Source organism: Schistocerca nitens, chromosome 1, assembly GCF_023898315.1.
Source record: "Schistocerca nitens isolate TAMUIC-IGC-003100 chromosome 1, iqSchNite1.1, whole genome shotgun sequence".
NCBI classification, from domain to species: Eukaryota; Metazoa; Arthropoda; class Insecta; order Orthoptera; family Acrididae; genus Schistocerca; species Schistocerca nitens.
This window is the reverse complement of record NC_064614.1, coordinates 993,706,472-993,723,025: the sequence shown is the minus strand read 5'-3', so window position 1 is coordinate 993,723,025 and position 16,554 is coordinate 993,706,472. Positions and strand designations below refer to the sequence as shown.

The following is a 16,554-nucleotide window of genomic DNA, read 5'->3' as shown; positions in this document are numbered from 1 at the left end:
GTATTTTATGTGGACAATTAGTGGGGTGACCTCAAGTTAATCTGGTGTGATATTCAATTTGATTTTTTATTGATGTTGACAACAAAATACAAAGATTAATCAGTATTTTTAGCCATTACAGTATGTGGCTGCTTTGTTACAGGACTGTGAATTTAGCTTACGTTAACCGTGGGATATGCTTCTCACAAAATATATTTCTTTACAGAATTTAAGGGAATATGTGTTACCACTTCTGTACATGCCTGGCATCAGGTGGCAGCTGCTGTTGTTGTGAAATATGGCCTTCAGGACTGTGGAAAGTATATATCCCACCAAACAATGGTGGTTTAATGGTTATTGGGAAGTATGGTTACCACAAAAGTAGTTTCTGGAAGGGGCATGGAAAGTATACTTATCACAAAATTAATCTGTTATTTGTAGTCCTTGGGAAGCATACTTACCACCAGCTTAAGGGAACCACAAAGCTTTTGGAAATACTTCTTATCACCTCTGTCTTTATGTGACATCTTGTGGTTGTACACTGCGCCAGGCGTATAAAAACTGCTACAACAATCAGTTTCTGTTTATAATGGCAACACATAACGGCTCACAAAAGGCGAGTGGGAAATCCATTTACCATCATAGTTTTAATGCCTGACAAAGGTGCCATGGTGATATATGTACCACCATATTTTTTGGTTCTAAATGACAAAAATAAAATTATCAAGAAATAAATATAGGAATAAATATAGTCAGTTGACAACAATTCTAATAGGGTAGCAAAAAAAATCTGTGCTGAGTTTGCTACAAAAAATATACCCACAAAAGGGTTAAAATATGAAATTCATCTCATTAAGTAACTGGAGTAAATTACCACTTTCTCAGAATTATATTATTCCTTTCAGTACTTACTCGCAATAAGACACAGTCATAAATAGAGGTGCAGTTCAACTTCAAGCTTCAGACACTCACACTTTTGTTAAACTTAAAGCACAGTGTAGAACTTGCAGAAACAAGAAAGAAACACCACAAATAAACAGTGTTGGGAAAGAAGCTTCACACACCAACACTTAAATTTTAGCTGAATATCACCTTTATTCATAATGATTGTACATTAATAGCCTTCACTTCTCACAATATGATCATTTATATCTGAAGTATCTTACTGAAAACATCCAGCATTATATATTGCATAAAAATAGAGTCTTTGACTATTGTTCTGTTACCAAACTTTAGTTAGCTGACATTAAGCAAGTGTGAAAGCATAATCACAATACTTTATATAATGTCCTAAACATCAGACATGCAGTATGACTGCTGCTCCAATAAATAACTTCTTTTAGAACATAAAGCCATTCACACAGCACTAGCAATATGCTTATATTCAGAATCTGTGAGACACTGTTCAGTCACCGGTGGTTGATGGTGTACTGTGCTCATACCTTCAACAGTAATGTGATACAGCTGATAATTAGAAAAAGCAGAAACTTCAGAATTCAATGTTCTTTCATGATGGGAAGCTGGAGGCAGCACTGAAGCAATCTCTGAAGACCTATATTGTGGTGATGGTGGTAATACTGCTGGTGGTGATGGTGATGGTGATGCTGATTGTGCTGTAGAATCCAGTTCAAGGTTGGCACTTCTGTTATAATCATTTCCTTCTTGCTGTATCCTTTTTATCTCTTCTTTACGTCGCTCTTTCGCCCGCCGATTTTGGAACCAAATTTTGACCTATACAATCAATGTAAATATTGTTACCAAGTGCTTGTGATTCTGCATTTACTGAAATTTCTCTTAAGAATTAGGTTATGCACCACATATTGTAAATTATATGCTACTAAAATACGAGGTTTTTTTGTGAAAATATATCATTTATGTATTTAGTGGCAGCTTAAGGAACATTGGCAAAAGGAACTTCAACATCTCTCCATTTACACTACTGGCCATTAAAATTGCTACACCAAGAAGAAATGCAGATGATAAACGGGTATTCATTGGAGAAATATATTATATTAGAACTGACATGTGATTACATTTTCACCCAATTTGGGTGCATGGATCCTGAGAAATCAGTACCCAGAACAACCACCTCTGGCCGTAGTAACGGCCCTGATACGCCCGGGCATTGAGTCAAACAGAGCTTGGATGGCGTGTACAGGTACAGCTGCCCATGCAGCTTCAACACGATACCACAGTTCATCAAGAGTACTGACTGGCGTATTGTGATGAACCAGTTGCTCGGCCACCATTGACCAGACGTTTTCAGTTGGTGAGAGATCTGGAGAATGTGCTGGCCAGGGCAGCAGTCGAACATTTTCTGTATCCAGAAACGCCTGTACAGGACTTGCAACATGCGGTCGTGCATTATCGTTCTGAAATGTAGGGTTTCGCAGGGATCGAATGAAGAGTAGATCCACGGGTCTTAACACATCTGAAATGTAATGTCCACTGTTCAAAGTGCCGTCAATGCGAACAAGAGGTGACTGAGACGTGTAACCAATGGCACCCCATACCATCACGCCGGGTGATATGCCAGTATGGCAATGATGAATACACGCTTCTAATGTGCGTTCACCGCGATGTCACCAAACATGGAGGCTACCACCATGATGCTGTAAACAGAACCTGGATTCATCTGAAAAAATGACATTTTGCCATTCGTGCAACCAGGTTCGTCGTTGAGTACACCATCGCAGGCACTCCTGTCTGTGATGCAGCGTCAAGGATAACCTCAACCATGGTCTCTGAGCTGATATTCCATGTTGCTGCAAACGTCGTCGAACTGTTGGTGCAGATGGTTGTTGTCTTGCAAACGTCCCCATCTGTTGACTCAGGGATCGAGACGTGGTTGCACGATCCGTTACAGCCATGCGGATAAGATGCCTGTCATCTCGATTGCTAGTGATAGGAGGCCATTGGGATCCAGCACGGCGTTCCGTATTACCCACCGGAACCCACCAATTCCATATTCTGCTAACAGTCATTGGATCTTGACCAACGCGATCAGCAGTGTCGCAATACGATAAACCGCAATCACGATAGGCTACAATCCAACCTTTATCAAAGTCGGAAATGTGATGGTATGCATTTCTCCTCCTTACATGAGGCATCACAACGTTTCACCAGGCAATGCCTGTCAACTGCTTTTTGTGTATGAGAAATTGGTTTGGAAACTTTCCTCATGTCAGCACGTTGTAGGTGTCGCTACTGGCGCCAACCTTGTGTGAATGCTCTGAAAAGCTAATCATTTGGCTATCACAGCTTATTCTTACTGTCGGTTAAATTTCACATCTGTAGCATGTAATATTTGTGCTGTAGCAATTTTAATGGCCAGTAGTGTATGTTTAATATATTCTTGTCAGTGAAGTAATTGTGTGGCTTACCCTGTTGTATGATAGCTGTAACATAGCAGCTAGCTCAGAGATTGCTGTGGTACTGAGATAATTGTGACGTTGATATTGCTGCTCAAGTAACGTCACCTGCCAGCGGTAGAATGGCACTCTTGGTGTGCGGCCCAGTCGCCTCTGTCGTTGCATTTGATCCCCATCTTCAGCATTCCGCCGCGTACCTGCAAATAGTTGGCATTTGTTTAGTTATTTATGAATTTATTTCAGCTGGCAAGATTAGTGCCTTAGACCTTCCCTGACATCAGACCAGAGATCTTTAAGGAGTCAACACTATAATACACCCAATACATAAACTGTTCATAATGATAAAGATAATCACAACTATAACAATAGGTGTAGTAATGAATCCATAAAATTTAAGAAATATCAGTCGTATTAGTGCAGTGTTATGCAATTTCTATGCTACAAATGTAATTACATCTAATGGAAATGAACGGTAGCACTGCAGGAGGAATCAAATGTGGAGGAGAAATTAACTGGTTAGAGGAAATGTTAGAAATCATAGGGTAAGATTTAGCAGATGGGACAGAAGGAAGGAAAGAGAAGGCCGGCCGGAGTGGCCGTGAGGTTCTAGGTGCTACAGTCTGGAACCGAGCCGCCGCTACGGCCGCAGGTTCGAATCCTGCCTCGGGCATGGATGTGTGTGATGTCCTTAGTTTAGTTAGGTTTAATTAGTTCTAAGTTCTAGGCGACTGATGACCTCAGAAGTTAAGTCGCATAGTGCTCAGAGCCGTCTGAAGGAAACAGAAGTATTTAGGGAAGTGATGTATAATGGACTCTCTCTCTCTCTCTCTCTCTCTCTCTCTCTCTCTCTCTCTGGACGTGTGACATGTCTACTAACACTCAGTGGCATTTCTCTGGTGTTTTAGCTGATATGTGTGGCTGGAATCTGCCCAAACAAGTACTGTTCATCCCATGTTGCATGTTAAGCTCCTTGTCATTTGATAAAGCAGTCCCAAATTCATGTAGTACAATATTTTCTTTAATAGAATGTCTTACAAGGAACAGTAACATATGAAAAATAACCAGAGCTCCAGTATCAAGTGAGTAACAGTGCTGGACCGTAGTGTTTTAGTGGATGAGACAATCTGCGCAAGGTTTAGTAGGAGTGAATAAATTGTATTAGTTCCTGTAGAAATTTGAGTGTGTTGTTTTTGTGTGCCTTTTTCTCAAGGAGTTGGAAGAGCATGCCTGTTGCGGTGTTGTATTTATTGGCAGAAGTTGCTAGTAACCATTTGGAAGTAGTGTACTGGAATGTTAGCGGTGAACTTACATAGCTATTGGGTTCCTGATTATTGATTTGACATTGTGAGAAGTTTAACAATGTCTTGGAAGTCAAAGTGAAGCTGGTAATCCATACTGAAACATTTGATAGTGTAGCAGAGCAGAGAAATATTTTGGATCCAGCAATAAATGTTTCCAATTAAATACACAGAGCAGCACATTGCCAAGAGTGCAGTGACTTTGGCTGTGACCATGTGTGTGACTTCACGACACCTCGAAATCTTAGAAGCATGGACGAAAGAAAAGTTTTTCTCTGTATGTTTCTCATTCAAAGTTGAGTTTGATTTTGAAAGCAACATCATGTTAGTTCCTTAATTGCTTTTGGCCCTACAATAATATACACTTGTGCTTAATTTTTCCTTCCTTAAACTCGTGCAGTAATGTTAATGTAGTTTAATGACACCAGTCTGCATACTTCAGTATGAAGTTAGTGTACATATCACACAGCAACCATTTTGCTTAATGTGAATGCAAACTTTGGTTTGGATTAAATATTGAGAATAGATTTATTGTTGTTTTCATGTCCAATTCTTCCACTTTTTTACTCTTTCAAAAGGGTTACATTTAAATGAAAAACTGGTTTTTGATTAAATAAAATTAGTAAAGCATAAAATAAAATAATAGTGGCCTACTTTGCACTTACTCATTGTTTCTTATGAATTACTGGGAAATATATTTTTTACCTTGCTTTTAGTATAATTTAATCGATAAGACCATTGCATTTGAATCTATGTTATGTGTCATTTAGAGATATATGTCAAGCATCCCCTTACAACCAGTAGTTTTGGAGTGATACATATGGCTTCTGCAATCACCAATTGCTCCAGCATTCAACATAAAACTTTTGGCACCAAATTTTCATTATCATTATTAGGAATGACCAGCTGAGTCAGGAAAAATGGGGGGCATGTTGCAATTTCCGAGCGTGTTTCAACAAGGGTTTGAAGAAACAGCTATCGGATTCAAATTTTAATTGGGTGCAGGTATTTTATTTTCTTCCGACTCTGTCCCATTGAATGGTGGCACCAAGAGTGCAACGTTTCTGGCGGCAAGCAATACAGGAACTATGTCCTTCGTAGTTTCCACAAGCCACTTGCACTAGTGTTTTGGTGCTGTCTGCACATCTGGAGCAGATTTGTCGATTTCCCCTAATGTGCAAAAAATGTAAGTACACATTACATCCAGAATGTTGTGGTCAGCACCTACGAGGCTCAGTGCGGCATTAGGTACTGTCCATCAACTTCATCTGTTCTCTCAGTATCATTAACAACTTTACAGAAAGTTTTGCCAGGAACAGCACGTTCCAGAGGTTTCGTATAAAATAGTTGGAGGTATCAGTCATCTGGAGGTGGTGGTTGAAGGAAGAGACAGACTTGACAAGGTTAGTGGAAGCTAAGAAGTGGCATTTATTGCCATGAAAACGTGAAGTGTCTGTTTTATTTCATTTATTTATTCATTTATTTATTTTGCAGTACTGGTTGTAATCTGTTTTCTCGGCTTTTAGCAGTGTATGTTGTCCAGTCCATTGATTGGATCTCTGATTCTTTCTGAAAGCAGTTAGATCACTACACGCCAATTATCATTTGTAATGTTGACTAGAAGATGCTCTTGGAAATTTTAAAAGAATGGGGATTGAAAAGTTATCTGAAACTTGTACAAAAACGAACTGCAGCTGTAAGAACCATGGGACATGAGAGGAAGGTTGTGGCAAAGCAAGCTGGAATATTTTTACTTCCCGTCTTGTTTTGCCAACTGCCTCCTCAAAATTCATTTTTTGCATTTCTAACTAATTACCATTTACAAATGTGTCTAAAATTGGCGTTTTCATAAATGAGAAAGGTTGGCCCTCGGTTTTAAAGAATATAACACAAGATCTAATTTTGCGCTTTGTTTTATGTATGTAATTGATTTTATATTTTATTTCGATTGTGCCTAGTTAGTATCTTTTGTTATAGGGTGAAATCAGTAATTGTTTCATAACTTAAATTCTGTAATAATTATAAACCTTTGGAAGACGATACACTAGCATTCTTTAAGTATTTATTTGGCTGTGTTTGAAAACAAGTTAACAAAGCCAGCCCTTAATTAATTCCAAAGTAATTAACAGTTTTGTCAAAAATATTGTTTGCTTAACTATATATGTTAATTTCATGATTTAAACAAATACTTTGGCTTAACTCTTGTAGTAGAAGAAACGTAAAAAGAACCAATTTTTCGATGTATTCAGTTAATTTAATGACGTAAGTTTTAATTGTAATTTCTGTAAATTAAACTTTGAACAATGGGTAGTTTCAGTACCTATTATTGTGAGGATATATAAGGGCCCGATTTTTGGTCCCCAAACAGTCGGTCCACGGCCAAGTTTCAGTCAAGAAACTTGTGTTGATTAGAACAACAATAATGCTTCTTCACTGTGAAATAAGCGTTACACAATTAGATCGTGTGTTAAAACAATGACTGTGTCTGTTCTATATGTACCTTTCTATTCTTCAAGAACTGTGAACTTTTTGGTTAAGGTTTTACTGCTCATCAATGTTCAATAGTAAACTATTGTAGTAGTATGTGCAGGTTTGCCTGCAAACTATTAATGAGGCTTATGGAAAGTTCAAACAATAATGCACCATCCATATATAACTGTGTATTATTCGGGGGTTGTGAACAGTGAAAGTAAACTACAGTGAAATGCAACTGTGCACCTGTCCGCTACATTATTTAAGGTAGACAGTGTTGTACTTCCACACCCCATTTTTCAGCCAGTATCACAACGCAGTATGTCGACACCGAGGACAACAAACTACGAAATAAAGAAGGCAAACCGTCACTAGGTGGTGGATGAGATGAGAGGGAGACAGCATGTTTTTTTTCACTGCGAGGCACAAGGTTAAAACAGCAACTAAAAGAGACAACACTATAAAAGACATATGAACAGGCAAAGGATTAAAAAACAGCACAATAAAATGTCCTTAGAGAGGTTTGTCAAGTGGATAAAACGAAGAACGCGAGCAGCTGCTCCTGGGTCATCCGCTAAAATGGCATTCAGAGTACATGCCAGGCCAAGATCAACGCGCAGTGTATTAAAATTCAGACAGGGCGTTAAAATGTGGCGTACCGTCAGCAATTGCCCACATGGGCAGAACGGCGCAGCCGTCAGCAGATGGCGATGGCTGAACCGGCAGTGTCCCATTCTTAACCAGGCCAAAACGACCTCCTCCCGCCGAGAAGGGCGTGAAGAGGTCGTCGAAGCCGTGGGAAGAGGTTTCAAGGCCCAAAGCTTGTTGTCCGTAAGTGTAGCCCAATCGGCATGCCACAGCGATAAAATGCGCTGACAAATGACCCTGCTACAATCAGATGAAGGGACACAACAAGAAGCTGTCCGAGGCTGGAGGACCACAGCCTTGGCCGCGGCATCTGCAGCTTCATTCCCAGGGATACCGACATGGCCAGGAACCCACATAAAGGTAACCAGAGAACCGTCATCCGCCAGCTGCTGAAGAGAGCGTTGGATCCGGTGCATGAAAGGGTGAACCAGATACGGATCACTGAGGCTCTGGATGGCGCTCAGGGAATCAGAGCAGATGACATAAGCAGAATGTCGGTGGCGGCAGATGTAAAGAACAGCCTGGTAGAGGGAAATAGCTCAGCTGTGAAGACCGAACAATGGCCATGGAGCCTGTGTTTGAAACTGTGTGCACCGACAATAAAAGAACACCCGACACCGTCATTGGTCTTAGAGCCATCTGTATAAATGAAGATCATATTAATGAACTTTGAACGAAGTTCGACAAACCAGGAGCGGTATACCGAAGCTGGGGCAACCTCCTTTGGGAGTGAGGTGAGGTCAAGGTGAACACGAACCTGAGCCTGGAGCCAAGGTGGCGTTTGGCTATGGCCTACTTGAAAGGTTGCAGGGAGTGAAAAATCAAGATGCTGATGGAGGCGACGAAAGCGAACTCCAGGGGGTAGCAGGGCAGAGACATAGAACCTGTATTGACAGTCGAGAGAGTCGTCAAAAAAGGAATGATAAGACGGGTGGTCGAGCATTGACAACAGCCGACAGGCATACCGACAAAGCAATATATCGCGCCGGTAGGTTAGTGGCAATTCTCCGGCTTCAGCATGAAGACTCTTGACGGGCCTAGTATAGAACGCTCAGATTGCAAGGCGTAACACCCGATGTATAGAGTTGAGGCGGCCTAAGATGGACGGCCGTGCAGAGGAGTATACAAAGCTTCCATAATCCAGCTCTGAGCGGACGATCGACCGATATAGGCGAAGTAGGATGGTTCGATCTGCTCCCCACGACATACCGCTGAGAACACAGAGGACATCTAGAGAACAGGTACAACGGGCAGCCAAATATGACACATGTGGAGACCAGCTAAGTTTCCTTTCAAATGTAAGACCTAAAAATTTGGTTGTCTCCACGAATGGGAGAGCAGCGGGACCGAGTCGTAAGGACAGTGGGAGAAACTCTTTGTTGCGCCAGAAGTTAATACAGACCGTCTTCTCGACAGAAAAACAGAAGCCATTGGCGACACTCCAGGAGTAAAGACAGTCAAGACAGCGCTCCAGGAAACATGTACGCTGCGCGCTGCAATAGATGGTAAAATCGTCCAAGAAAAGGGAGCCTGATACATCAGCCTTCTCCAAATCAAAGAACATGGCCACGGTCGGGCGCTTACGCAAGAAGTTATTCATAATGAAGGTCGACAAGGTAACCAGATGGTCAACAGCAGAGCGGCGCCTATGAAATCCACATTGTACGTTGGTAAGTAGGCGTCGAGATTCGAGCAGCCAAACCAAACGAGAGTTAACCATTCATGCCATCACCTTACAGACACAGCTGGTAAGGGAGATCGGTCGATAACTGGAAGGCAAGTGCTTGTCCTTCCTGGCTTAGGAATCGGGACAACAATAGATTCGCGCCAGCATGTGGGAACATAACCCTCAATCCAGATGCGATTATAAGCATGAAGAAGTAAAGCCTTTACCCACAGGAGAAAGGTTCTTCAGCATCTGAATATGAATAGAATCAGGCCCTGGAGCGGAGGACCATGACCGGGCAAGTGCATTTTCGAGTTCCCGCATGGTGAATGGGGCATTATAACTTTCATGGTTCGAGGAGCGGAAGTTAGGTGGCCTTGCCTCCTCTGCCTGTTTTCGGGGGAGGAAGGCAGGGTGGTAATGAGCGGAGCTCGAAACCTCTGCAAAAAAGCGGCCGAAGGCATTGGAGACATGCTCAGGGGCCACAAGGACGTCATTCGCGACAGTCAAGCCAGAAACTGGTGAGTGGACCTTAGTGCCAGATAGCTGGCGCAAGCTACCCCAGACAACAGGAGGAGGAGTAAAACTGTTGAAGGTGCATGTGAAAGCAGCCCAGCTGGCTTTCTTGCTTTCTTTAATAACACGACGACACTGCGCACGTAATCATTTATAATTGATACAATTCGCCATCGTAGGGTGGCGTTTAAAGGTGCATAAAGCACGTCGACGAGCACGTAAAGCGTCTCTACATGCTGCAGTCCACCAGGGGACCGGTACACGATGTGGAGAAGAAGTAGTGTGAGGGATGGAATATTCAGCAGCAGTGAGAATGACTTCTGTGAGGTGTGCGACATGACTATCGCAGCTTGTGAAGGTTTGATCCTGAAAGGTCGCTCTGGAAGAGAAGAACCCTCAGTCGGCTTTGGAGATGTTCCAACTAGTTGAGCATGGAGAGGGGGTATGATACAGGAGATGGATAACACAAGGGAAGTGGTCGCTCGAATACATATCAGAAAGTGCATACCACTCAAACCGGCGTGCAAGTTGGGTAGTACATATAGAGAGGTCTAAATGGTAATAGGTGTGAGTTGTGTCCGAAAGAAAAGTAGGGGCGCAAGTATTGAGGCAGACAAGATTGAGGTGGTTGAAAAGGTCTGCTAACAGGGAGCCTCTCGGGCAGGATGCTGGAGAACCCCAAACGGGATGGTGGGCATTGAAGTCTCCAGTCAACAAAAATGGTGCAGGTAGCTGAGCAATAATTTTCATCATGTCTGCCCTGGTAACGGCAGACGACGATGGAGTGTAAATGCTACAAATGGAAAATGTAAAAGTGGGGAGAGTAATTCGGACGGCAACTGCCTGCAGGTCGGTGTGCAATGTGATGGGATCGTAGTAAATATCATCCCGGACCAGCAACATAAACCCTCCATGAGCCGGAATACCTGCCACAGGGGGTAGGTCAAAACACACAGAAGCATAGTGTGCCAAGTCAATTTGATCGCATGGGCGTAGCTTCGTTTCTTGGAGAGCTACGACGAGTGGACAGTGCAAGCATAGCAGCAACTTTAAGTCCTCTCGGTGGGAGCGAATGCCGCAAATATTCCAATGAAGAAGTGCCATCGTGAGAAGAAAAAGAAGCAAGAAGGGGTCACCTCGAAGGCCGCTGAGGGCCTGGCTTCGAGCGAGCACTGCCACCGCTGTCAATAGGCGGAGAGTCATCGTCCATTTGTTCAATAGGTTCGTCGGCCATCTTGTTAAGATGGCTGGGAGGGGGAGCTTCCTCCATCGGTGAACGGCCAGATGTTCGGCTACCAGCGTTGCGGCCAGGCGAAACGGATGACGACCTGGGGCGGCAACCGCTGGGTGGCGCAGGAGAAGAAACGCGCCGTGGCGGAGAAGGAGAACTGTGCTTCCTATGAGCCTTCTTGGAAGGTCGTTTAGTCGAAGTACTGGTCGATGGCTGGGAGTTCGAGGTACGTAGGAAGTCTGCATGGGACGGTTCCTTCTTCAAGGCCTGTGCATCTGAGTTTGGGTCTTAGTCTTGGCAGAAGCTGATGAAGGTGCTTGTGTCTTAGGGGCGACGGGAGGAAGAAGAGACATTGACCGGGCGATCTTAGCACTGGCCGAACGGACGACCGTAGTGCTAAAGGTCAGATCGCATGTCTGTGTCGACACCTCCCTGGTAGTCCGAGCAGAGGCGAGGACAGTACCGTATTTCCCCGCTGGGAGCAGCGTGGGCTTCCTACTAGCAAATAGCTTGCCAGCAGCCGAGGTTGGCACTTTCTCTTTGACCCGAATTTCCTGTATACAGCGTCCATCCTTGTAGATGGGACAGTCGCGGGAGGACGCTGCATGGTCACCCTGACAGTTCACCCAATGAGGAGACAGAGGTGGACAGTCACCCTCATGGGCGTCCCTGCCACCAAGTGACACATTTAGCCGCATTAGAACAAGACTGGCGAGCGTGATTAAAACGCTGACACCGGTAGCAGCGGCCGGCCAGAGTGGCCGTGCGTTTCTAGGCGCTACAGTCTGGAACCGAGCGACCGCTATGGTCGCAGGTTCGAATCCTGCCTCGGGCATGGATGTGTGTGATATCCTTAGGTTAGTTAGGTTTAATTAGTTCTAAGTTCTAGGCGACTGATGACCTCAGAAGTTAAGTCGCATAGTGCTCAGAGCCATTTGAACCATTTGAACGGGTAGCAGCGCGTAGGTGTCGAGACATAGGGCGAACAGAAATAACCTCATAGCCCACTTTGATGCGCAACGGCAGCTGATCACTATCAAAGGTCAAGAAAAGTGTCCAGGTCGGTACAAGGTCATTGTTGACCTTTTTCATGACCCTATGGACAGCCGTCACGCCCTGCTCAGCGAGGAAAGACTGAATCTCCTCATCAGTCAATCCGTCGAGTGATCTAGTATATACCACACCACGCGACGAATTCAAAGTGCGGTGAACCTCCACCCGGAAAGGGAACGTGTACAGGAGTGTGGCCCAAAGCAGTTTTTGTGCCTGAAAGGCGCTCTCAGTTTCTAATAACAAGGTACCGTTACGCATCCTGGTGCAAGACTTGACAGGTCCGGCTATGGCATCTACGCCCTTCTGAATAACGAAATGGTTGACAGATGAAAAATCCTTTCCGTCCTCAGATCTAGAAACTACTAGGCTCTTTGGGGCAGGCAGTAGTACTTTTGTCACTGGTGGCTGGCCAAGTTTCTGTTTTTGGGCAGAAGTCGAGAGAGAAGAAGAAGAGGAATCCCCCATGATCGCCAGCGTCTCCGATGGTGCATTCCTTCCTTGTGGGGACCCTCTCGGAGGGCACTCCCGCCTTAGGTGAATGTTTACACCTCAGGTCACACCTCCCGAGAAACGGACGGAGGGACCAATCGGCATGGTCGGAAGGTGTCAGCTCAGGCAATCACCCCTCCCTGGGCCTGGCCTTTACCAGGGCCTTACTTGTCTACCCAGGGCGGGGAATTATGCGTTACCCCGTCACCGGCTACGCATGCGAACGCGTGGGTCGGCCTTCAGGCACGCACAGGGAGGAAAGAAGAAGAGGGAAAAAAAGGGAGAGAAAGGACAGACTGTCTCAAACGCTGAGGTGAAGACCAGAGGTTGGACAAGAAGGCAAGGAGAAGAAGGCAAGGAGTAAAAGGTAAAAAGTGAGGAAGACAGTGAGAGGGAGGACAAAGAAAGGAACCAAACAAAGGAAGGAAGAAACTAGAATAAGCGAAAAACCGAAATGACCACAAATATAAGTCGTGGAACCGTCCGTCTCCGGGCGCAGGCACAAACTACCCCCTTGAGGGGGAGGGACTCCTTTTAGTCGCCTCTTACGACAGGCAGGAATACCTCGGGCCTATTCTAACCCCCGGACTCGCAGGGGGGAGACAGCGTTGTAGGCTCTCCCAGATGATGTTCAGTCTGTATTTTGAGCAAGTCAAGGAGAAATTTGGAAAGAAAATTGAAGTTCAGAGCGAAAAAATGAAAATTGTTTGGTTTACCAATGATATACACTCATGCTCATAAATTAAGGATAATTGCAGAATGTGGTGTCACACAACATGGCACTACACAAAACTGGTGCTAATAGCATAGGCACATACGGAACACACTTGACACAGACTGTAAGTCCACGGTATTGATGATAAATTGAGAAAACCGTCCCGAAACACATGCTACAAAATGCCACTGTTTTCTGCGCATGTACCCCGACATCAATATGGGATATGATCAACATGCACACGTACAGAGGCTGCTCAACCGGTTGACATACTCTGGTGTTTGCCTTCAGATGTTTCACACTGTACACGTCAATGGCCATTTGTCCGATGGATCATGAAACATAAGTCGTCTGGAAAGGCCACCTGTCGCCACTCAGTGGATTTCCAGTTGCGGTACTGGCGTGCAAATTCCAGTCTTCGCCGTGAACGAAGAGCAGTAAGCATGGGTGTCTGAGGCCCATATGCAGCAAGGTTTGCTGAGCAGTCAGTGAGGAGACACTGTTGGTTGTCTCTTGATTCATCGGGCGGTTATTTGCTCAACAGTTGCACGTCTGTTCGCTAGTACACATCTTCGCAACTGCCGTTGACCCCCGTCATGTATGGCCAGTGGTGCACCACAGTTGCCTCGGAGCCGTTCTGCCATGCACGATATACTTTAACCTCGGCTGCAGGCGAACCGTTTACAATCTTAGCTGTCTCGGAAATGTTTCCACCCTTGGCCCTAAAGCCAATGATCATGCCCTTTTGGACATCAGATAAAACTCTCAGTTACCGCATTACAACAGCGTCTGCACTGTTTTCCGCGTTCCCCCAACACACTTTGTATTCCCTTCACTGCCAGAGTTGCCACCTGCCCTCTGTGGGTGGTTATTTCACGTTGACGTAAAACACAGGCAGGCGGTGGTACATAAATGTGACTGGACCGTTATAAGCAGGAGAGCGTCTATTGTCGGACGAAAGGAAACATTTTGAAAACATCCACATCCATACTCTGAGGATCACTACACAGTTTTATTGTGCCATTACATGCATGAACGGTACATGGGATGAACGACTGCTTATGTGCCTCCTTGGGTATTTCACTGACACTACAGAAGTGATACAAGGGTGCCGATGACAATTTGCAACTTCCTTGCAGAATAAAACCGTGCATCGGACGGGGAGTCGAACCCGGGAATTATAACGGGGGTACTTCCAGTATTGAAGCTTTGAGGGGGAATCGTGTCATGCCTGGACAACTCAGTCACTAAGAGCATAGCCAGCGATAGATATGGTTACGATTTCTACTACTGATCCGCCCCACAGTTTCAATCTGAGAGGAAGATTTGAAACAGACATCCGCCAATACAGAGTGAAGGTTTCATTCTGAAAACAATCCCCTAGGCTGTGGATAGACATTTCTTTGCAATAACACTCCTTCCAGGCGGTCGCCAAGAGCATTCAGCACAGAATGCAATGTTCCAGGCTCAAATCCCAGTCAGGCATACACTCCCATTACACTCACCCCCCCCCCCCCCCCCATGTTAGACAACTCCGTGACTATTCGTGGTGCCCTTTTTTTGTATACCTTTTATGTCATTATGTAAACCTATCCTCTTCAGATGAATATAGCGTAATATCAACAGCAACGGAAAATGGATTAAATGGAGTAAGATTCCCTGCGAACAGGAAGGCAGGGCAGAGATGGAGCTACTAAGTTCAATGATAGCATTATTCTCATCATAACTGACAGCAAACCAACGGCAACAACGATAATTTAGATTTATAGGCTGACTTCACAGGAAAAAATGAGGAGATAGACAGAGTATATGGGGGCAGTTAATGGGTAACTTGATTTGCGACAAAGGGATGAAAATCGAGAAATGAAACGCTGTCGCAGAGAAACGAAAAAAGACAGAGTTAAGGGAGAATATGGGCTTGGCAGTGTGAATGTGAGAGGAGAAAGGTTAATGGAGGACTGAAATAAATATCAGCAACAGCGAATGCACTGTTCAAAACTCTAAAAAAAGAGAGAGATCTACTTGGAAAATGCCTATAGACGCGAGGAGATAGCATCTTGATTACATCATAGTGATTGCAGAGATTCTGAAATCTGACATTAGATTGTAAGACGTACCTGAGCAGACAGAGAGATCATTAGATTGTAAGACGTACCCAGTAGCAGATGGAGAGATCACTATCCTGTAGTGATGAAGAGTAGGCTGAACTGCAGGAGAATCGGCATGGAGAATAACAATAGTAGAAAATGGGAAAGTGTATTGCACACTGCTGAAACTGTAGCTGTACGTGGAAATGGCAGTAATATAGTGGAACATTCAGAAAGTACTGCAAATTTATGGAAGGTGTTACATGCAAGGACAGCATCGGACGGAAAGCATTACCGAGATCACGGTGATCATGGTAGGAGGAAGGAAGTCAGCATAGGTCTTTTTCTGCAATGTCTAGAAACGCACTTGGACAATCACTGTGAAATGCATGACAGTGGGTACTTCCCATTTTGCCACATTCTAGGATTTCTTCCCATTCTGTTCGCATATGGAGCGTGTGAATAATGACTGTGTAAGTACCTCTGTGGCCACTACAGTTATCTTGTCTTCGTAGTTGCTATTGGAGCGATACATAGGGGGATGTAGTATGTTCTTAGATTCCTCAATGAACACTAGTTCTTAAAACATTAAATATTATCTTTCACATAATATCTTCAAGTGTCCGCCAGTTCAGGTTTTTGGCAGGATACATTCAGATGTCTGAAAAATTCCTTCACAATAAAATTTTATTAAGCGGTATGATTGTTGTTCGTATGTATTGTCGATAAGCCTTTTTTACAAAATTTCATTAAATGCAACGTGCTGCTGTTTGTTGGCAACTGCCACAAGTAGTCCATGTCATGCATTGATGAGCCAAAACACTATGACCACTGTCCCTGCGAGACTGAATGTGGTCTGGTGTCGCTGCGAAGCACGTTAAATGGTAACAAAATTATACAAGCAGAACAGGGACGAATGGGGAATCATCTCAACGACGACACTGGCCACAGATGGGGAAATGCACTGACATAAGCGGCTTTGACAAGGAGCAGAGTGTTATGGCCCAGCACCTGGGAACAAGCATTTTG

At 44.2% G+C, this 16,554-nt stretch overlaps 1 protein-coding gene across 1 annotated transcript; it reads right to left on the bottom strand.

Moving 5' to 3' along the window:
* Positions 1–1,335: 1,335 nt before the first annotated feature.
* On the bottom strand, positions 1,336–7,821 carry LOC126217966 (homeobox protein H17-like). The gene is made up of 4 exons (XM_049942114.1): positions 7,780–7,821; positions 3,363–3,547; positions 1,620–1,710; positions 1,336–1,421 (listed from the first exon to the last, which is right to left on the bottom strand). The coding sequence occupies exons 1-4, from the start codon at positions 7,796–7,798 to the stop codon at positions 1,336–1,338; spliced, it is 381 nt and encodes a 126-aa protein (XP_049798071.1). The 5' UTR covers positions 7,799–7,821.
* Positions 7,822–16,554: the final 8,733 nt, after the last annotated feature.